Source organism: Balearica regulorum, chromosome 3 (assembly GCF_011004875.1).
Source record: "Balearica regulorum gibbericeps isolate bBalReg1 chromosome 3, bBalReg1.pri, whole genome shotgun sequence".
Classification (NCBI taxonomy): Eukaryota; Metazoa; Chordata; class Aves; order Gruiformes; family Gruidae; genus Balearica; species Balearica regulorum.
Genome location: NC_046186.1, coordinates 59,768,612 through 59,789,247, shown reverse-complemented (window position 1 = coordinate 59,789,247; position 20,636 = coordinate 59,768,612). Strand labels below are relative to the sequence as shown.

General features: G+C 44.6%; 1 protein-coding gene across 5 annotated transcripts in view; it reads left to right on the top strand.

Moving 5' to 3' along the window:
- The first annotated feature begins 2,661 nt into the window (after positions 1-2,661).
- MTCL3 (MTCL family member 3) overlaps positions 2,662-20,636 on the top strand; it is a 32,399-nt gene continuing 14,424 nt past the window's right edge. For 2 of the 5 annotated variants that reach the window (XM_075748037.1, XM_075748038.1), the window contains exons 1-4: positions 2,664-2,878; positions 5,059-6,062; positions 6,401-6,625; positions 10,108-10,266. In XM_075748037.1, coding sequence (XP_075604152.1) covers positions 5,133-6,062; positions 6,401-6,625; positions 10,108-10,266 — 1,314 coding nt within the window. In that variant the 5' untranslated portion in view covers positions 2,664-2,878; positions 5,059-5,132. Of the gene's footprint in view, positions 2,879-5,058; positions 6,063-6,400; positions 6,626-10,107; positions 10,267-20,636 lie in introns of all 5 variants that reach the window. The other 3 variants (XM_075748039.1, XM_075748036.1, XM_075748033.1) reach the window with 3 other exon arrangements.

The following is a 20,636-nucleotide window of genomic DNA, read 5'->3' as shown; positions in this document are numbered from 1 at the left end:
GGCTGCCCCTCTCTGTACCTCACCCCTTTCCACCATGCCTGGTTTGAACAGGTCACCAGAACTGCTCTTGGTAATCAAAATCTATCTGTACCATCAAATTATACCGGGGCAATAATGATGTTTTCTGGTTTGTTCTCTACCTCTGCCTAAATAATTTCTAATATTTGATTTCCATTGTTTTGCCTGCCACTGACATTTGAGTCAATGCATTTATACAACTGTTCAGCATCATGTCAGTGCTTCATTTTTGAACGGTAATAGTCCGCTGAGAGCCCCTTGTTTTCTATGTGAAGTTAAGATCTTTCTTTCTGTGTATTATTTCCATTCACAGGTTTTTAGAGGCTCTGCAACAAAATCTGATCATAAATGGAACTTTTATTGTATTGACTTTTCTGTATAGGTCTTGTCATACAAGACTTATTCTAGGGTAGATATAATTATTGTATCTATTAAATCACGACCTGCTGCTGATGTAAAATTCCTACAGAGATCTAGCAGTGAATTTCCTAATGGAAATACAGTTTTTATTAACAAAAGAATTCTTTAGCTTGTGTAGATTATACACATCCCACCAGAAGAGTAAATGATATGAGTAGAAGCATTTTTGTGCCCGTGTCAATTTTTATAACTGTGTCAGCACTGAAGTTTTAGCCAGAATATACATTTTGAGAATAAAGTCAACAACCCCAAATAGCACTGAGATGGGCAAATTTTTCTATCATAAGATTGGTCTCTACTATCAGACATATGGCCTGACAATATGGGTGAAGATAATCTGATGACCTTGTCTCCATTTGGACACTACTATGAGAAAATAAGGATCAGTATCTTTCCCAAAGCACAATAAAACTTGTAGGTGATACGACACATCCCATTTTTGTTTTACTGTGGAAAGTCCATCCAAGGACCTCATCCACCGAGGGAGCAGAAAGGATGCTAATTGCTGTCCAGTGCTTAAAGGTAGGGACTGCTGTGCTTGTCCTTCTGGAAGATATTGTATAGATGAAATGTTATGTTATTGTGATGACCTCATCACTGCTATTCTGTATATTCACTGAGACAAGGAGCCTAGATGTCCTTCTAGCAGAGTCTATCCTCCACTTTCACAGGAAAATTTCTCAGCACCAACTCCAGAAATATTTTGTATTTTCATTCTTCATGTTTTCAACCATTTATTCTGTTCAGTTTGTATGACTGCAGCCAATATTTAAGAGTTTCAAAGGCCTAACAAATCATTAAATATTATGAATTTTAAAAGTAGCTTTTCATCTTCCCAGTGTTTTTCTTCTTCAGCATATATGTTCCATTTCCTATTTTCTGATTGTCCTCACTCAGCTCATCACATCTATATATATCCAGTTTGTGCAGTCCCTGGGCTCAAGGCTGGAGGACATGCATCTGCATGGAGGGGAGGATACCTTTCCACATCCCAGGATATGCTGTTTAAGATGTGTTGGGTCTTGCTTGTCATATCAGAAGAGGTGGAGAGGACTGTGGGGCAGGGGCAGCTGGAAAGGGGGCAGCTGGTCTCCCCTGAGCTTGCCCTCCCCTGAGGGTTGAACAAGGACCTCACATATATATGTGTATATACAATATATAAACCCATTCATATATATATATTTTATGTGTGTTCACACGTGTATATGCACACACATTTATATATATAGGTATGTGCAGTGTATTTGTAGATATATATTTTGTATATAGATGTATGCATGTATGTATACACTGGTATACCTACGGGCACGAAATCCTCAATTCCTCGGGAGGAATTTCCAGCCCGGAAACCCCGTCTCCCCCCGGCTGGAGTAGAGGGCTGGGCCGCCCCCCCCCTCCGCCCCGGGGAAGTACTTTCGGGGGCTGAGGCAGAGCCCAGGACCTCAGCCGGCCCTGCCCGCTGCTGCAGGAGGAATGAGAAGGACCCCAACCCGAGCACCGCTTCCCCTCAGCCCTTTCTCGCCGGCTGTTCACGCAGACACACAGACACAGGTGGCTCCAGGACACTCCCACGCACAGCCATCAGATGGAAATTCTCCCTCCTCGGAGGGCAGGGGAAGGGGGAGAAAGCTGCCCCCCCTCCCCCCCCCCCCCGGTTTTCTTTGTCTCTATTTGGGAAAGACTTCAAGCGCGAAGTCTCAAGAGCCATCTAAGGTGCTTCAGAGCAAAGACAGATTCACCCCATGATAAAATAAACAGGTGGAACAGATGACCACCTCTGGGGTTTGCCCACGATACGAGCAAACGGTCACGGGCCCGTTAGTCCCTCTATTCACGCAAATAAATAAGACCAGGGGATTACCACCTTCAGTAGGGCGGAGCGGGTTGCCTTTGTTTCTAACCCTTCCCGGTCGCAGCGGGCTGGGGTCGGTGGGACGCGGGGAGGACCCGCCGCGCTGCCAGCGCGGATGGAGGCAGCGGACAAAGGAAAATCCTGTTGCCGTCCCGCCGCTGCTGGTGCGGAAGGCGCCCGGCATCCCTGCCTGGTCAGAGCAGGCTCCCCTGGAGGGGACACTAAATAATTGATCAGAATCGATTGCCGGGATGCATCGGGAAGGGAAACCGGGCGCATCCCTTGCATGCAGCCCCTTCCCCCATTTGCGCTGTAATCCTATTCCACCGTGTGCAGATAGATAAGGAGACGCAACTCAGCCTTCAGGCCTGGGCGGGGTTCTTACCGTTTAATCTTTTCTTTTTTCTTCCCTTCGCTGCTTTCCTCCCTCCCTCCCCCCCCCCCTTTCCGTCTCCCAGGCCCAGTGAGGTCAGCTCATGAATATTGCTTCATTTTCCTGAGCGGCTCTGGCAGCGCCGGGTACCTGGTGTGCGGGTGCCCGTCTCCCTGTGCATGCATTTCGCCAGCCCGGCAGCAGACAAAGTGGTGGTGAGTAATGCGGCCGCTTTAGGTTCAAACATTATTTTTTTTTCCATATTTTTTTTTTTCCCCCTCCAAAAAGGGAACGTTACTCGGGATTCAGACGCAACAAATCCGCCAGGTATAAAGGGAGACCTGCGAAAATCCTCCCGCGCCTTAAAAACACGGACAAAAGGCAGAAGCGCTCCCAAACCTTAAGCCCCGGTTGCGAATTGGGATCTCGGAGAGGGAGAGGCGGGCGCCCGGCGAGGGGCAGGGCGGCCGGTGCCGAGGGGAAGCCCTGCCTGAGGCCCCGGGCAGCGGAGATCCCCATCCCGGCGGGTGGAGTCACCGGACTTTTCCCTTTTGTTACTGCCCTTTATTTATGCATTTTTCCGCCCGGGCAGCTGTTCCCGACAGGAAAACCTGCGGAGACGCCACGTCCTGGCGCCACGTGGGTTTGCCTCTGGGGAGGAGGCTGTGTGGCGGAGTTTTGTGAGGACGGGGATTTCGGACTTGGCCTCAAACGGGGCTTTTGTTGTGCTAGTTAAAAGAGGGAAGAGGAAAAAAAAAAAAAAAAAAGAAAGAAAAATCGGCCAACTGAACCGTAGGCGGTAGCCGGTCCTGGAATTGGGGGCAGGCACGGTGCGGGTTGTGTTCCCGGCAGGTCGCTGATGACTTTGCTGCAGTGAAACTTCCCGAAGAGAGCCAGGTATAGTGCAGGATTCCCGAATATTGTTTTTAATTTAATTGTGAACATTAGGTAAAAGGCAGAATAATGAGTAAGATAGAGGATCTAAGCTGAGTCCTAGCTTTTTGCAATTTCTTTAGGTTTGGATTTCAAGAGTGACCTTTTCTACCTGTTCAGCTCTGAACAACAGCAGTTCGGGAATTTTGTTTGTGATGCTTAATAGAGCTACAAAGCAAATCTTTTATAAAGTGTTGTGATTACAAATGTAAGTTTTGATGGGTTCACACACCAATGCTCCCTTTTTACTAAATAATGCCTGGGACGTTTTTGCCAAATTGCGTTCTTTTGAGCATTAATTTCCAGTATACCGGTTAAAATCAGGATGATAATGATTGTGCATTTGAGAGGAAACCCTGTGCCTTGCCAGTGAGAGCAGAGCAAACACAGTCTCATTGTCTAGTATGTTCCAGGGAGTAAACCAATTGTCAGGGTATGGTATAATGTCTACATTGACTTTACCCAGTTGGGTTTCTTTTCTTTATTCCCTGTTCTAGTAGGGAATGGTTAAGCCGTGTTCTAGGAGGGGAATCGTTAGGCTGTGTTAAGAATGCTGTCATTTCTGCTTTTGCCCATGTTTTGCCTTTAAGGACGGTTGAATAAAGGCTATGTGAAAACATCTTGTGTATCATAGCCATTATTTTCAGAATATATTAAGGAACATCTTTGCAGCATGATATTGCTTTTAAGAGCCCTTTTTAATAATCTGTTGTGACCATGAAAATCCTAGTTTGTCACTGTGGGAGAAAATTGCCATCTGAGCACCCTTCGGTGAATACCACATAACATCTTGTACTGGGTGAGGGTGGTTTGAAGATCTGTCGGAGCGATTACACCTCAGTCCTATGTCAGTATAATCAGTAACAAGCCTGAATCAGTCTTAAGTCCTGACAGTGCCTCTGGAAAACAAACTGGGACAAATCTGGGTTTAGAAGCTGATTGAAGGACCCCTTTCCTTTATGGGCCTCGATTCCCGAGTTTCGGAGGCCCAGCCTTGTCCTGGAAGAGCCCCTGTCAAAGCCGAAGGGAAATCTGTTGTTGCTTCCACGTGTGCAGCCCTTTGTGGAGCGGCCTTCCCCACCCGGCTGTGCCGGACACCTGGAAGAGGCCTTTGAGGAGGCAGACAGGTGCCGTAGCGACCCAGTCTGGTACTCGGCTCGGTAGCGTGGATGAGCGAGAGGGAAGGTTGTGTGCGGACAGAAATTTAACTGATGTGGCAGCCAGCAGGGGGAAGGGTTTGGCATCCGGACTGACGCTGGGCTTCAGCCTCGGCCGGCTTGTCTCCGGCGCCGCTCTGCCCGCCGGCGGGCCGCGGGACGGGGCTCGGGAGCAGACGGGGCACTGCGGCGGCAGGGAGCGGGCACGCCGGCCCCGGCGTCGCCAGATCGCCCTTCTCCCCGCCACCCCCCGGCTGTCCTCCCCGTCCCCACCCCGACCGTCTTCTCCGCTTCTCCTCCCCCAGCTCTCAGGGCGGTGGCGGCGGAGGAGGCGGAGGACGCCGCCGGTGATGGACGTCTCCCCGAGATAGCCGCCGCCATGAGCCAGCCGCCTGCAGGGGGCGCCGCCGCCGCCGAGCCTCGCCTCCATCCCGAGGGCAGCAGCGGCAGGAAGCAGCAGCGAGCCTCCTCTCCGGCCAGGGCCCGCGACAACGCCCCGCGCCCGCCGCCCGCCCCCGCCGCCGCCGCCGCCGCCTCCCGCGCCCCGGCCGCCGCCGCCAAAGCCGCCTCGGCGCGCCCGCCGCCGGGCCAGGCCCCCAGAGCCGCCCGCGGCCGCGCCGCCGACAAGCCGCCGCGCGGCGCCGGGCCTCCGGGAGCTGTCCAGCCGGGCGCCGGTGCTGAACCGCCGCCCGGCCCCGGCGGGAAAGCCGTCGCCGAGGAACCGCCGCCGCGCGCCGCCGAGCCCGCCGCGCCGCGGGCCGCCGAGGAGGCGCCCCCTGCAGGAGGCGGCGGCGGCGGGGGGGAGCGGGAGGGGGCGGTGGCGCCGCAGCCGCCGCCGCCGCCCAAGCACTGGCGGGGGAAAGCGGGGCGGTTTCCGCTGAAGGGCGCGGGGGAGGCGGCCCCGGCGACTCCATCTTCCTCGGGCGCGGGGAAGGGCCGCGGGGCGGCGGGCGGCGGCGGCGGGTACTGGAAGGAGGGATGCCTGCAAAGTGAGCTCATCCAGTTCCACCTCAGGAAGGGGCTGGCGGCGGCCGCCCAGATGCAAACCAAGGGCAGCAACCACAGCAGCAGCGGCAGCGCTTCCTCCGCCTCCTCCGCCTCCGCGGCCGCCGCCCCGGCCGAGCCTCCCCCGGCCGCCTCCGCCTCCTCGCCCTCTGCCATGGCGGCGGCCGGGGCGGAGGGGCTGCGGCAGGGCGAGGCGTGCGGCGGCGGCAGGAGCGGCGTCCCCGAGGGCGCCCTGAGCCCGCAGCTGCAGGAGGAGATGCAGGAAGAGATGGAGAAGCTGCGGGAGGAGAACGAGAGCCTCAAGGTGAGGGGCGGGGGGCGGCGGGGATAGCCGGGGCGGTGGCGGGGGTGGGGGAGAACCGGGGCCGGGCGGCCTCCCCATCTCCGCGCCGGGCGGGGGCTTTCCCGCCGCCCTCTCCCCCGGCACTAATGCTGGAGGCAGAGGTAAGATGGCCCTGTCGTGGGGCGTGTGGGCAGTGGCACTTCTCTGCTTCCTTGCGGTGCTTTTGATGAGCTGGGTTGTATTTAGCTGGTGTCCCTGCGGGCAGGAGCTCCATTTTGGCCGCCTTCCCCTATACGTGCTGACATCTGTGCTTTTGACCCACCTGTTGCATCCCTGTCCCCTTCTTGCTCCGGTGCCAGAATGAGATAGATGAGCTGAGGACAGAGATGGACGAGATGAGGGACAGTTTCTTCGAGGAGGACGCTTGTCAGCTCCAAGAAATGCGCCATGAACTGGAACGAGCCAACAAGAACTGCCGGATCCTTCAGTACCGTCTGCGCAAGGCTGAGCGCAAGAGGCTCCGCTATGCCCAGACCGGCGAGATCGACGGCGAGCTCTTGCGCAGCATGGAGCAGGACCTCAAGGTACGGACGTGAGCTGGTGTCAAGGGGAGGGAGCGCCTCAGACAGAGACACGGTCCTCATGACTCAGACATTTCCATCCGTTCTGTTGTACACTGTGCACCCAGTGCAGCTCATGGGATAGCAATGGGCAAGCTTACCTTGGTACTAGAAGTCCTTTGGTACATAGGTAGGCTATTTTCAGCTTTAGTCCAATCATTTTTTTTGGTAAAGTTAATATGCAAGAAGTGATTGAAATACAAATTAGGATCTGGAGGTTTTGGACCTTTTATGATGAACTCAAAACATACCCTACCGCTGTAAAATTAAACCAACCTCACTGAATAGTCTCATTGACTTTGAGGGGATTACTGCACTCTTTAGTAAATATTGCAGAGGACTGCTAGATTGGATACTTGCAGAGTCACAATATGAAATCCTGACTCCATTGGTGTCAGTGGAAAAACTGCTGTCATCTTCAGTGAAGCCAGGATTTTCCACATCCACCTGAAACCATAGACACAGCCATCAAATTTCAATGCGTAATTAAGTATATTTCGTCCATAACGTCTGAATGAACCGCAGCCCATTGTTCAGGAAAAGTTTCAGTGCTTGTTTAAAGATTACTATTGGTAAAATATCTATCATCTCCATTCTAGATTGGTCCAATTACAGGAAAAAAACCCTTTCTTGTGCTAGTTGGAAGCTGTTTAATTTCTGCTTCCATCCACTAGGTTTTGTTAAGGCTCTTACTGAATCAGGACTTCTAAACTTTTTTCAGTTGACTAGTCTCCTGCCATTTCGCATGGAAATACAGATCTCTGTATAGCAAATGCAAGCTTATCGACCATGCTTCTGCCTGGGACTAGTAACCTGTGGCTCGCTGGATTCTGTGAACTGGAGTTGAAAATGCTAATTTAATAATTTAATCAGGAACAAGGCCATTTTTAAGCTTCTTTATGATAAGTATAATGGATTGAGAGTCTGTTATTCCCAGGCCTGGTTTACAGACTTGGATCATCTTTTCTGAAAATTTTCCAGCTTGTCATTCTTATTAAAATGGAGAAACCGGTCCAAGACACGTTCCAGTAATTTTCTCACTAATGCCATTTAAAATGCTAATATCCTTCTCTCTATTTCTATTTGATATTCCTTTTCTGTGCATATTGAAAACCCATGTTTGCTGTTGTGGCCACGACAGTTCTATCAGTACAGCTGTCCACGTGGCTTTTGACAAAAGTCCCATTTTTTGTCCCCTTTTTTGGTCCCGTTGGACCAGTCTTCCTGATCAGAAGGCCCCTTTGTCAGGGGAATTTCTGATAGAAACAAGGGACATTTTGTACACTCAGGATGACGCTTAGGTGAATTGTTGAGACACGCACCTTTGCAAGCAGAATTTGAACATGAGCCTTCGTGTCCCAAGTGAATATTGTGATTCCAGCTTACAGAGTTGATTTCTTTGTTGGCTCAATGTTACTTTGTATTGAGTATCAGATGCACAGGCCCATGGAGGGAAATGGTGAGGGCACCTCCGGTGAGGTGCTCCCCTGCAATATAGGAGATAGCCGCTAAGGCCTTAGGCTGAGCTGGACAAAGGGCTCGCTTTAATTAGGATTTCTCCCATGTCTTTCCCAATAACCATGCAACTGACTATTTGGAAAGGAATAATGTTTTTGCAAAGTGTTCCCACAGATCATGAATGTGTTCTGCTTTGGAGTAGAGATGAATGTCTAATGCCAAATTTCTGCCTAATTGAATTCTGGGTGCTGGCTAACCATAATTGTAACTCATGTGCAGTTCTTTGTAGTGTTCCCAAGTCCTTTTCTGAAGAATTTCTGTCCAAAATAACCTTCATTTTGCATGGGTAATATATTAGGGGACTTAATCCTTCAGAGATACAGTCTTGCATATAGCTGTATTAAAATGCATCTTGCATAAGTGAGTCCCATTCCCCACGTGATCTAGAATGCTCTGTAGGATTTCCCCGCATTAACTGCTACTCCACCAAATTTTCTGTCAAAAAATCACTACCAGTAATGATTTTGTTATTTGGTTGTATTTACAGACTGTATTTATGGACCGAAGAGAGATTCTGATAGGATGCTGTTGCAAATGTCCCCCATGATTTTCCATTTACTTTGGTTGGACAACTAGATGAGCAGTTTAATACCGAGTGTAGGAAAAGATATCAAGATATAGCCCGGTGGTGTGATTCTCAGCTCATCCTGCAGTCTCTTTGGAGTACGGTTATAATTGAAATTCCTCTCCACTCTCTCTTTCTGTTGGGCATTATGTGTCTTGAGTGTGCGTGCAGTGGGGGAGGTTATTGAATGATCTTGTGCTACACTGCGGTGTTGTATCTGTAATTCACACACACTGGGTTTCTTGTCAGGGGAGGCTGAGTCACTAGCTGCTGCTGTTTTCTGATAGATCAGATTCTTCCAGACTGCTTGCTTGCAATTATTTTTTTCTTCAGAGTTTTAGTATGTCAAAGAGAGTTCTTTAACATACAAACATAAAGGTTGTTCTAGTCAAAGCCATAAAGGGTAGCTCTCTGAGCTCCCCTAGCTAATGCTAAGAAGGATTAATTATACTTTCCAGTGTTCTAAAAAAGCAGGAAATTAGGCTTTTCAAACTATGTGTCTAAATCACCATCATAACAGTGATTAATGCATATTTAAATATTTTTGGTGCATAATCATAGTTTCTGGTGGTTTCACAAACCACAGTGCAAGTGGCTTGAATGGCAAAATACTCATTACCTTACATGAGGAAGAGGAATTAGATCTTGACATGTGCCTTTTAACTCTATTCCTGTGAAAACAGAAAAAATAAAAAGAAAAAAAAAAAGAAAAAGAAAAAAGCGAAAACCTCAGTGTTCATTTTCATTTAAAATATTGGACATCATTTGGGTGAACACAAGGTCAGTAAAAATGTTATTTGTTCATATTTTACACTTTAAATTAACCAATAGTAGTAAAAGCCAGATATTTAGATTAACTGTCCATGAAGGAGAGAGAAACTATCAGGGTTGACATAAAGGTGTGTCCGTTTGTGATCCTATACCAGGCAAGGTACAGTACGCCTGGAGAAGGTGGGCCCTGCTTTTAGATGCTGCTGCATGTCAAGTATTTGAAGGGTATATGCCTTAGTGCCTTGAAAAACATAAGCTAGCAGTGGTTGAGAGAAAATAGATGCTGTACTGTCTCCAGGAGTAATGAAGGTCCTATTTCACTGTCAGCATAACAATGTAAGAAGGAGTTGGCGTTTAGTGTCTAGCGTGGTTTCCAGTGAAGTCCATAGGAAGACTATACCATTTTTGGACGGAATCGGCTTGAATTTTGAATTGTTTAGAATTCTATCTGTGGATGTCCTTGTCTAGGTTTCTTTTCATACCGCTTCCATCAAAACATCCAGAATTAACCTGTAAATGGTTGCTTAGGCACTAAGCACTGCAGCAGTAATTCCTTTTTTTAATCTTTCTCTTGAACTACCATTTCATTTAGGTTGCAAAAGATGTATCGGTGAGACTTCACCACGAATTAGAAAACGTGGAAGAAAAACGTACTGTAACAGAAGATGAAAATGAAAAATTAAGACAGCAGCTTATAGAAGTTGAAATTGCCAAACAAGCACTACAGAATGAACTGGAAAAAATGAAAGAGGTTAGTATTGCTATTTGCTTCTACACAAAGTATTTGAAGTTCTCAAATTCTTATTGCTGAACTAACTAGTTTTCTTCCTTTGAAAATTGCAAAGAGTGCTGAAGTACCGTTTGGTGATTGGGAAGCTGGGAACAAACTAAAGTATTTGGTGTTTCCTAGGCAAAACAGAAACCAAACTGGCTTTATTTTTCCTATACAAGAAGGGAAACGTGGAACTGATGGTAACAAAGTCCAGAGGCTTTGAGACATTGTACTTACGTTAAGATACATACGAGAAGAGTGCTGAAGGAAGTCAGAGGCATCTAACTTTGCAGATGATGTTCCCCACAGGTTTTTACAACGACAATTTTTTTTTTCCCTTACTAATTACTACTAGGGACTAACAGGCACACCGAGACTGGGGATCTAGCCACCTCTCCATCTTGTTTAGTCATGCTCTTTGGAATATTGGGAAGTGAGAGACTCTACCTAGCCTTTCAGTCTAAGCATAATTTTACATTATATCTAGTTCATCTTCAAAATTACTCCATTTGCAATCATAGAGATGCAAGATACTGTGCTGTTAAGTAAGCAGAAAATAGTATTAAAGCAGTAATAGCCTGGCTGACAGAGATACCAACACATGCAGTAAAAACTGTTGACTAAGAATGACTTCTCAGAACAGATTTTCGAAATAGCTCTCCAGCTCAGTGTTTAAAATTCAATGAATGCCACTGATTTTCACTTTTAGTAATATTCCCTAGCAGGAATGCCAATGTCTACTTTGATCTTGTATGAAGCAGAAGAGATGTATTTCATTTGTTAAGAAAGGCAGGAAATTTTCAGTTGTATGGTAAGTTATAGTATTTTTAGGAACTGCAAGTGCTTACTTTAAGTGATGTAGTATTAAAAATATTCATTTTTTTTTTTACAGGAACTGAATTTCAAACATGTTAGTAGAGGATAAAGAGGTGGTTTTTTGCACCTTCTACTGCTTTTCCAGATAACTGCAGATTTGAAAAGGGCATGAAAGAAATCTGAGCCTTATTCAGCTTCCCTCTCCTCTGCCTGAGACTTTCTTCTTCCATTTTCACTCTCGTTTCTGCCATCAAATACAACTCAGTTTCTGGGACTGCATCCTTTATGAGAGCATGATCTTCCTGTAATTATCCTTACAATTTCTTGTTAAGCTCGGCTTTACTCCATATTTTCCATTATTCTTGTCCATTCAGACTCTGCTTTCTTTAGATTCCCATTTCTGGATCCTTTCCTCCTGCCCTTGGAGAGGTTGTACCACAGTAAGCTTCTTTTGCCTTGCTTCTTCTTATGGATCTTCAGATTACAATGAAGTGTAGTGGCAATTTAATAGCTTATGCTCTTTGGGAGCTATGTATCTGCAGGAAATAAACCCAATAATTAGGCTTCTTTGTCATCAGTAGTCACTTTCTCCTTATCCTGATTCTTCCATCTGGGCTGCTATGCTGAACTATGGTTCTGCTGCTCTCACGCTGCTCTCCGCTTCTTTCTTTAGTGTAGGTGTTTGCCCCTTTTGGTCTTTGTGGTTGATATCAATGGAAGGATGGAAAGTGTCATGTTTAAGCTGGGGGCACTTCTACACAACACTATTTTCACAAAGCTGAAACAGGTGGATGATTTCCATTGGCACAGAATGGGGACTCTGAGCCAGAATGGAAAAATGCAGTAAGACTTCACACCAGAGCAGAGGTGGAGTGAACAAAGAGTCAGAAACGCATCCTTACACTGGAGAGGAGAACTGCCATGCCCAGTCATTAAATGCATCATCATAATTAGGCAGGAGCTGTCATTTATGTATTTCAAGCAGGCTGCTGAGTCCCTTTCAGTAGGAGAAGGCTGCTTTTCAGGCTAGGACTCTCAGCACAGCATGGGGGAAGCTGGAGGATGGTTGAGGAGGTGCAAGTCAGAGAAAAGCAAGTTTGAAGTGAAGCCAAATTATTATGCACTTTGCAAGCATGCCATGACTTGGGGGACCAATGGAAGGATGCTGGTGAAGAATATTAATTCTTACAGATTTGGAATTTAGAGTCTGTGAAGAAGCTATGAAAATGTTGACATGAACCAGCCATGAAAACTACCCACAGCAGTCTGATGTGCATTAGATTTTTTTCTGTGACAAATACCTTTTCTTCTTTGGCAGTCAAGGGTTTTATGCATCTTAAATGTCATTGTCAGATAGTCCTAATGTTAATTTTCTGTTTGCTTGTGAGTTATTTCCTCCAGTTTCATGGGTTTATAACCCTTTCTCATTTCAGTACAGGCACTATAACGAATGCAACCTCCTGTTTAAGGAAGTTCTACTCACTGTAACTAGGAATGCAGATTCAAGACCTTTTGTCTGGATTGTGATCTTCACTTTATTGATCTTAGAATTAATGGGAGAGTTAATCTCCAAAGACAATAAAACATTTTTATTTTACAGGATAATAACAGTGCTCAGAGTATGTAATAACTGATTTCTGTACTTTTATGTCATCAAATGTACTGTACAACCACAAACCTTCCCATTCTTCTTAAAATCTATTTATGTATAACTGCCATGGGAAATTTGTTCTCTTTTTATAATGAACAGTGTGAGATAGCAGAGAATGCTTAAAAGACTTAGTAGAAAATGTTGGAGGCAGAAGCATAATTTTTTGTTAGGTAGTCTCTAGAGTAGGACCAAAGCCAAAGTTCTCACTATGTAGATTCTATATTGTTTTAAAAAATATGGTAGATTTGACTGGAAACATGTATAAATGATAAATGCTAGCAGATGTGTTTGTGTAGAGTCAAATCTAGAGTTCTCCAGTGAACATTCAGATGAATACAGACTTATGAATGTATTTGTCCATTAATATAAAGAGACAGTTTTTGTTTACTTTCTTGGTTTGGAGCTTTTTAAAACAATAACTATGATATATTGCATGAAAAATGGAAGTTGTTGTTGATGGTAGCAGAACCTTGCAAGCATCCAGGATTTGGAAGGTGTTCCAGCAAAGAGTACATTTTCTATCAGTTACTTTTACTTTCAGTCCCCCAACCTGCAGCTATTTCATTTAGTGTTATTCCTGCATACGTCCACACAGAAACACAAGATTTTTAATCTGCATTGTCAGTTCTTGGAATTTATTTGTAGCAACTGCTTCTGATTCCGTCTTTATTATTCATTACTATTAATTGTAGTGCTTTTTGGGAAGCTGAAAACAAACTAGAGAAATTGTTTCCTAGAAGAAAGAGAAACCAACTGCAGCTAGATGTAATTTTTTCAAATATAAAAAAATGTTAAGGAGTTGTTCATTAATTAGTTAATGTTCATTAATTTTATGGTAACCATTTGTTAAAGCCTAACTAACTCTTGTAGAGCTTGTCATGATATCAGTATGAAATAAGAATGCATTCATTTGCTATAGCTATGTAGGAAATGCCCAGTTAGCCATGCTTTAGATGGTTTGTTGGGAGACAAATGAAGTAGGGGGAAAATATGACAGAGGTACTGGGCCTTGGGCTTTACAAATCCTCATTGCAATGCAGGTATGGAATTGCAAGAGGCACAGTGTTTTTCAGAGACATGTGTCTTTCTGGATAGAAATAGATTGCTCTGCTAGTGCTCCAAGCTGGGCAGGTGCAAGACAGCTCAGTTCTTACGGCCACAGTAGGGTGATGTTCTCAAGCTGCCATTTTCTTCTAAGCATAGGTTATTAGCTCAGGTACAGATCTTGCGATAACCATGGCTACACAGCAGGTGAACTAGAGATGTCTTTCGTCCCATCAGTTCAGACTGCAGGCAGAGGAGTTTATGCCTCCCTGTGTGGCTCTGTTTTGCTGGAGTGGTGCCTGTCGTGTCAGTCAGTCTGTTTTGTATGCTGCATGGAAATGGAAGAAGGCAGTAGGGTCTGGGGGACTGGGCACTGGAGCTGGGAGGAGGAATCTGAATTCTGTTCCTGATTTTGATACTCACCTGCTGTGGGACCACAGGGAAGTAATTACACTTTTCTGCTTACTCTTACAACCTTTGCCTGCCCTATCTATGCACATATTAGCTCTCTATACATCTCTGAGTGGTCAGGCTGAACAGAAATCATGAGGGTAGCTGGAAATTTCACAATAAAAGCTGCTTAAAAAAAAAAAAAAAAAGCCAAACAACCCCTCTCCCCAAACCCAGAAACTGGAAAGCTGTGAAAAGAACTGGTAAGGGATAATCCCATCCCAGTCCCCTTGATCACCAGTATCAGCTTGCCCACTATATCTCTGATAAAAATTCAGTGTCTCTCCTTTCTCTCTTTAAGACCCTTTCCCTGCCATTTAACCACAACCACTTATTTCCAGTCTTTCTCCTATAACTCACAAAGTCTCAGATTCCCCAGGTTCTCTCTCTCATCTTCATCCTGTGGTTTGTTTGTGGGGGTTTTTTGTTTGTTTGTTTGGGGTTGATTGTTTTTTTTTTTTTTTTAATGTGTGAGTGTCTTGTAGTAGTGGCTGTTTTGCTGTCTTCTGATTCCCAAGTCCCAGTCTTGTCCTTCTGCCTCCCACTCCCTCTCTCCCTGCACCTTTCCAACTCTTCATGAGTGTCCAATCGACTGTCTGGATTTCAAGTCTTTTCCAGTTCATTTCCCCCTTTATTCTACTCCCAAGTACATTATCCCTACTTCTTAGTTACAGCTTCTCTCTCCTGCAAAATTTGTCTTTTCCCCTGATTCTTCTACCGTCTCCTACAAATCTGTCAGCTTCTTTGGTCTGTTGTGTTCCTTTTCTTGTTTCCAAGCCTTGGCTCTTCATTTTTGCATCTGGACTGAGAGCAGTGGAGGATCACTCATTGTGCTAGGAAACAACAACTATATCACTGTGAGCACTAAAGAAAAGGTTGCTGGTTCTAATGCCTAGCCTCAGCTTTATCTAGACCTGCATAGAGCAACACTTGCAGGACTAGTTAGGCTTTGCCTTCTGGCCTGGAGTTGGAACACAATCTGTCAGCTGGAGAAAACGTGCAGATTGATGGCTGGGGTGGGAGAGGATGTGATAGTTTGTAAATATAGAATTTTCAGCAACTTAAACTGGTTAAACTCCAATAAATAATTACCTGGTAATGTATAGGAAGGGAAGATTTCTGAAAGGTTATGGTTTGGCCAGTCATTATTTGGATCAATTAGAAAAGTATGAGGTATATATTGTATACACACAAAAAATGTTCCAGAGCACAGGCATACTGGAACTTCTCAAAAGAACAGTTGCTAGAATAATTTAATATAGGCAAACCAGGATATTCTCTTCTTGGAAAGAGCTGAATAATTTTGTTGAAATTTTCCAAAATATTAACAATGTTGATAACTTACCCTGAGGCGGATGCTTGGCACGGAAAATCTGCAACATCTAAAATGTGGTGAGGTTGTAAGGAACTGGAAACAAGTCTCATAACTGGTGCTGGTTTGCAGCATTTCCAATAGGCAAGGCAACCATATCCAACAGCAGTATTACATTTTTGGATGCCTTCAGAATCAAAATTTCCTCATCTGTTATTTGGCTTGGTCCTTTCTCTCACGATCTTAAACTTCACTGTCTCAAAATTGGGGCTGGCCATCAAACCCCCGACCAATGCTTCTTTATTGACAAGAGGTCCATCAAAGTCATTCCCACAGCTGACTTGTTTATTACCTGTGTAAAAAATTGTCTTCAATCTATTGCAAAAATCATGTGACTTCTTCTAGTTGTCTGAAAAACGCTTCATCTATTTCCTCTTATTCATCAGATGGTCTGTAGAAGATACCCCAAGTCATGCCACCTATGCTTCTCTGTCCTCTGGTTCTTACCCACAGCTCTCAGCTCTATGCAAAAGCACAGAGCACAACCCTTCTTCCTCACCTTTAGAGTCTGTATCAATACATGACTGCACTCCTGTCATGTTTCTGTGATCCCGGTGAGGTCACAGCTCTGTAACTGTATGGATTTCTAGCTTCTGTTTGTTTCCCATGCTGCATGCGTACAAGTCACTGGAGATGAATACTCGGTTGTGCTGCTTTGAAAGGGAAAGTTTGAGCCTCCTGCATCATACTGTTTCCCAAGCACTTCCTAATTGCACCTCATGTTTTCATTCATGAATTTCATTCAGAGTTTCAGCCTCATTTCAAACAGCTGGTAATGGAGGGAGTAGGGACAAGGTAGAGAGAGATGAGATGCTAGTGTGCCTGCTGATGTAGCTGATCAGCTTCACAGGATGGGTGTAGTACGCTGTACTCTTCGAAGAGTAATTTACTTGGTCCTAGCACCAGATGGCAGCAGGGGAGGAATTAATAAGTCTCTCACAAGCCCAGTTCCTCCCTGGATCTTCTGGAGGACCCAAATACCAAGTCTATCGGCAACACTTCTACTAAAAGTACCTTTCAGCAGAGGGCTTCTGTGATCTGGAATCTCAGTTTGTTGCCTTATGAAAATTCAGTTTGCTTTGGTGAAAAGAACAACAGAATAATGAGGAGGCTTTTTAAAAAAGATATGAGAAACAAGTCTCTGCCTGAGTTTATACAGGAAAAAAGCAAAAAAGTCCTCTGTCTCCAAGCACATCTCAGTGATTCTCTAAGTGCCACATCCCTGCAGATGCAGAACCCCCAGTTACTCCTGACAGACTTGCTTATGTGAAATGCTGTTACCTTTGGTATCTTGCCCAAATATTTTGTTCCTTTAAAAACAGTACACGCCAAGGATGCTATTCATCATCTGTGAGGGTGTGACTGACATTTTTGCTCTGAGCACACTGCAATTTCACAGTGAGCAGGACAAGCAGAATTTGCTTTAGTTTAGTTCTTTGAATATGAAAAAAGAATCATAATGGAGAAAGAAATTAAATTCTGTTACAAAATCTGTTGCAGTAATTCTCTGAAAACATCATGCCATAAACAGGAAAAGAAATTATGTGCATTTGATAAGTAGTTTTGCACTTAAACCTCATAAAATTACATTTTAATTATGTATCAGCCCTCAGCAATTCACGAGCCATTTGGTTCAAGGTAGTTTAGCAAAACTGAAAATAAATAGCCTAATGGTCAATAACAATATAGCTCCAAAACATATGTAATAAATAATGAATGATTTCAAAAGAATAAAACTCCATAAATATCTTATTGTGAAGAGGTTTAGTGAGTAAAGATGCCTTCAGGGGATTTCTTTTTCCAGAGAATCATTGAAGATGGTGTGCTGCTTTGTGGATTCCTATGGAATTGTCTTAAAATTTGCAAGGATGTGTAAAAGGAGTGGCAGGAATGCTTGCTAATGGGGAAGTAATAATGAAAGAGTGGCACCTGTAGTGAAAAAAAGTGCATATGGAATATGTTTAAAACAGAAAAGAATGTAGCCATCACAAAATAAAATCAAGGTTAATCAATTCTTTTGAATCAGTAAACATAATGCTGCTACTCTGGTTTGATGGGGGCGTGGGAATTCCTTCTTTGTGGCAGAATGTTACCTTGTTTTCCTTCCTTTCTGTGATGGATATCAGCAGCCTTAGACTTGCAAGTTCTCATCAAAGTTGTTATTGATACTACATACAGTCTTCAGCTAAAATCAGAGTCTCTTTGCCGTAAGCTCTATTTTAAAGAAAAAAAAAAGGTAATGACCATCTTAAAAAGAAAAACAAACCTAACTAGAGGAGGCACAGCATAAGAGCTCAGCTTCCAAACACATAGAAACTATGTTTTAGAGAAAGGACATGGTCTCAAGTCAGCACCTGAGACCCTTTTTTTTTGCTTGGATCATTCTTCTCAAAGTTGTTCTTTGCCACAGAATTGCTTCCATGAGTCAAAAACTATATTTGTAAAGTAAATCAGGCTAAGGAAGGGCCCACACACTGACAAGCAATTGTTAGCACATACCTCAGATGGTTTTGGCCTGGATCAGCTACCACTGCTTCAGTGCTTGGGCACAATTTGGGGTCTAGCCCGGGTCAGAGCTTATTCCTGATTGACAGTTTGGATATGATCCTGCTTGTTTGGAAAGAAGCTACAGGGAACTTTAGTTGTATTGTCACTTTAGCTGAAAGGAGACTGAATTGTGAAGTGCCAGTTGGCATGAGGTCCTGAGAACAGTCCCTGACCATTTCATTTACTAGCATCAAAACTAGGCAAGGGGTCTCTGGCTTAGTATGGAGCCAGATGAGATGGCAAATAAGACACAGAACAGCAAGTCCAGTCTATTGCTGCCACGTGAATTCCTACTGCTGAGAATTGCTGGCAAGGTGCAATCACCAGCAGTGACAAAGCTGACACAACTGGCATGCCCAATTGTCTGTGGGAGTAATGGACGCTGCGCTAACTGTGGCTCAGTGGTGGATGGTAACTGGTTACCAGAGAAAATGGTTTGTGAGCATGAACTCACAGTCGGGCAGGCTGGAACAGATGTATCTCTGTTGCTACAGACTTTAGGGTATGACTTTCTTGAGATCTAAAGGAGAAAGAAGGCCTTTTATATCTCATTACTGAAGTAGGCGATCTTGCTACTGACTTCAATAAGATCCTCAAAGTACAATACCACATTAACAAATGGAGGAAAGTTTGGGAAATCCAGTATTGTTTGGTTTATATTCAGTCATCTCCTAATCATTTGTTGGCACTGTGCTGTTTGTAAGCCTGAGAAGTTTACTTATTTTCTAGGAAAAGACAATGCTTTTAGGACTCAGTAATGGTTCTCAATCACACAAGACAAGTTTTTATTTTTGCACTTCCCAGTTTCAGTATTTATTTACTCAAATAAATTAGGGGATTGGAGCATCTCTTTTATGAGGAAAGCCTGAGAGCTGGGTCTGTTTAGCCTGGAGGAGAGAAGACTGAGAGGGAATCTTATCAATGCTTATAAATATCTAAAGGGTGGATGTCAAGAGGATGGGGCCAGACTTTTTTCAGTGGTGCCCAGTGACAGGACAAGGGGCAATGGGCACAAACTGGAAAACAGGAAGTTCCATCTGAACATGAGGAAAAAGTTCTTTACTCTGAGGGTGACCGAGCACTGGAACAGGCTGCCCAGAGAGGTTGTGGAGTCTCCTGCTCTGGAGATATTCAAAACCCATCCAGATGCAATCCTGTGCAACCTGGTCTGGGTGACCCTGCTCTAGCGGGGGGGTTGGACTAGATGATCTCCAACCCCTACCATTCTGTGAATCTGTGAATTTGTGATTCTGTGAATCCATACTGCTACAAAAGTACAGAGGTAGGCCAGGATTCTCTAGATTTAGAAGAAATCCAGATGACTTTCCCAAATTTCTTTCTATCAGCTGGAAGGCTTTATGGAGTCAGAACAGAGTAATTTTCTAAGTGCTGAACCAGAGTTCTAGATACATGTGTTCGTATGAAATCAATATACACCAAATGTCATAATCTTCATGGAAGTCTCACCGAGGCTTTGATGAATAATAGTAATACATTATTTCTGTCTCTTATACCATTGTGTTCAGTCCACTGCTGAGGTGCACCAGTCCCTTCAAAGAAACACCTGGAAAAACAGCATTTGCAATGTGCTGATACAGGTCAAAGCTGAGCTTGTTTCACATTGAAAGGAAAATCACCACAGCTCTTTAGTGCATGTGCTTGCTGCTGGCTTCAGGGCTGTCTTTCTCATAGTCTTAAATTGAGCTCTTCAGCAAGCCCACATGAAACAATTTTCTCTGTTTACACTCTCTGGTGCTGCTAGCAAGTCTACAGTCAAAAAAACCCAGGGCACTCTGTAGCCTGGTAGATTTACTAGTTATTCTGCGTATAGAATTTCCCAGTGCATCTTTCAGATGCCTGTGTTCCTGATGGCTCTTTGGCAGAGCCTCACAGCCCGAGGTAGTTTGTCCTGGCTTTAGGAGAGTATGCAGAAAGTAGCACCATGGAGGTAAGCGCTGTCCTGTGTTTTGGCTGAACTCAGCTGCCAGTATGAGGAAGGAAAATCTTGTCATTTCATAGTACAGATGGCTGTTATGAAGCATGTCATGGGCCCTCAGGGAGTAACCTCAGTGCAGTTTCCAGTATAAAAACAGGTGAAAGAGACTGGCAAGACCTCAAATAGGAACATAGACAACAGAGCCATATGCAACAAAACTATCATAGAAATTGCTATATTTACTATTCAATATATTACTCATTACTTTTTCAGAATGATGGTTCTCAGAACTTAGGTGGCCAGCATAAGGTACCCAGTACTTACAGAATCAGAAAAGTCAATTGAAGCAAGTATAGCTTCTTTATGTGCTGTTATGCGTGACTAGTAAGTAGTTCCTGAAGGAAAGATGATACTGTTTGATAACTAGTATCCTAATGGCACATAGTAGGATGCAGAAGATGTAATGTGATAGCCTGGTCTTTTGATTTGGCTGTATATTTTGGTGCTTCTCTTCCAAAGTTGTTGTCTAAGCC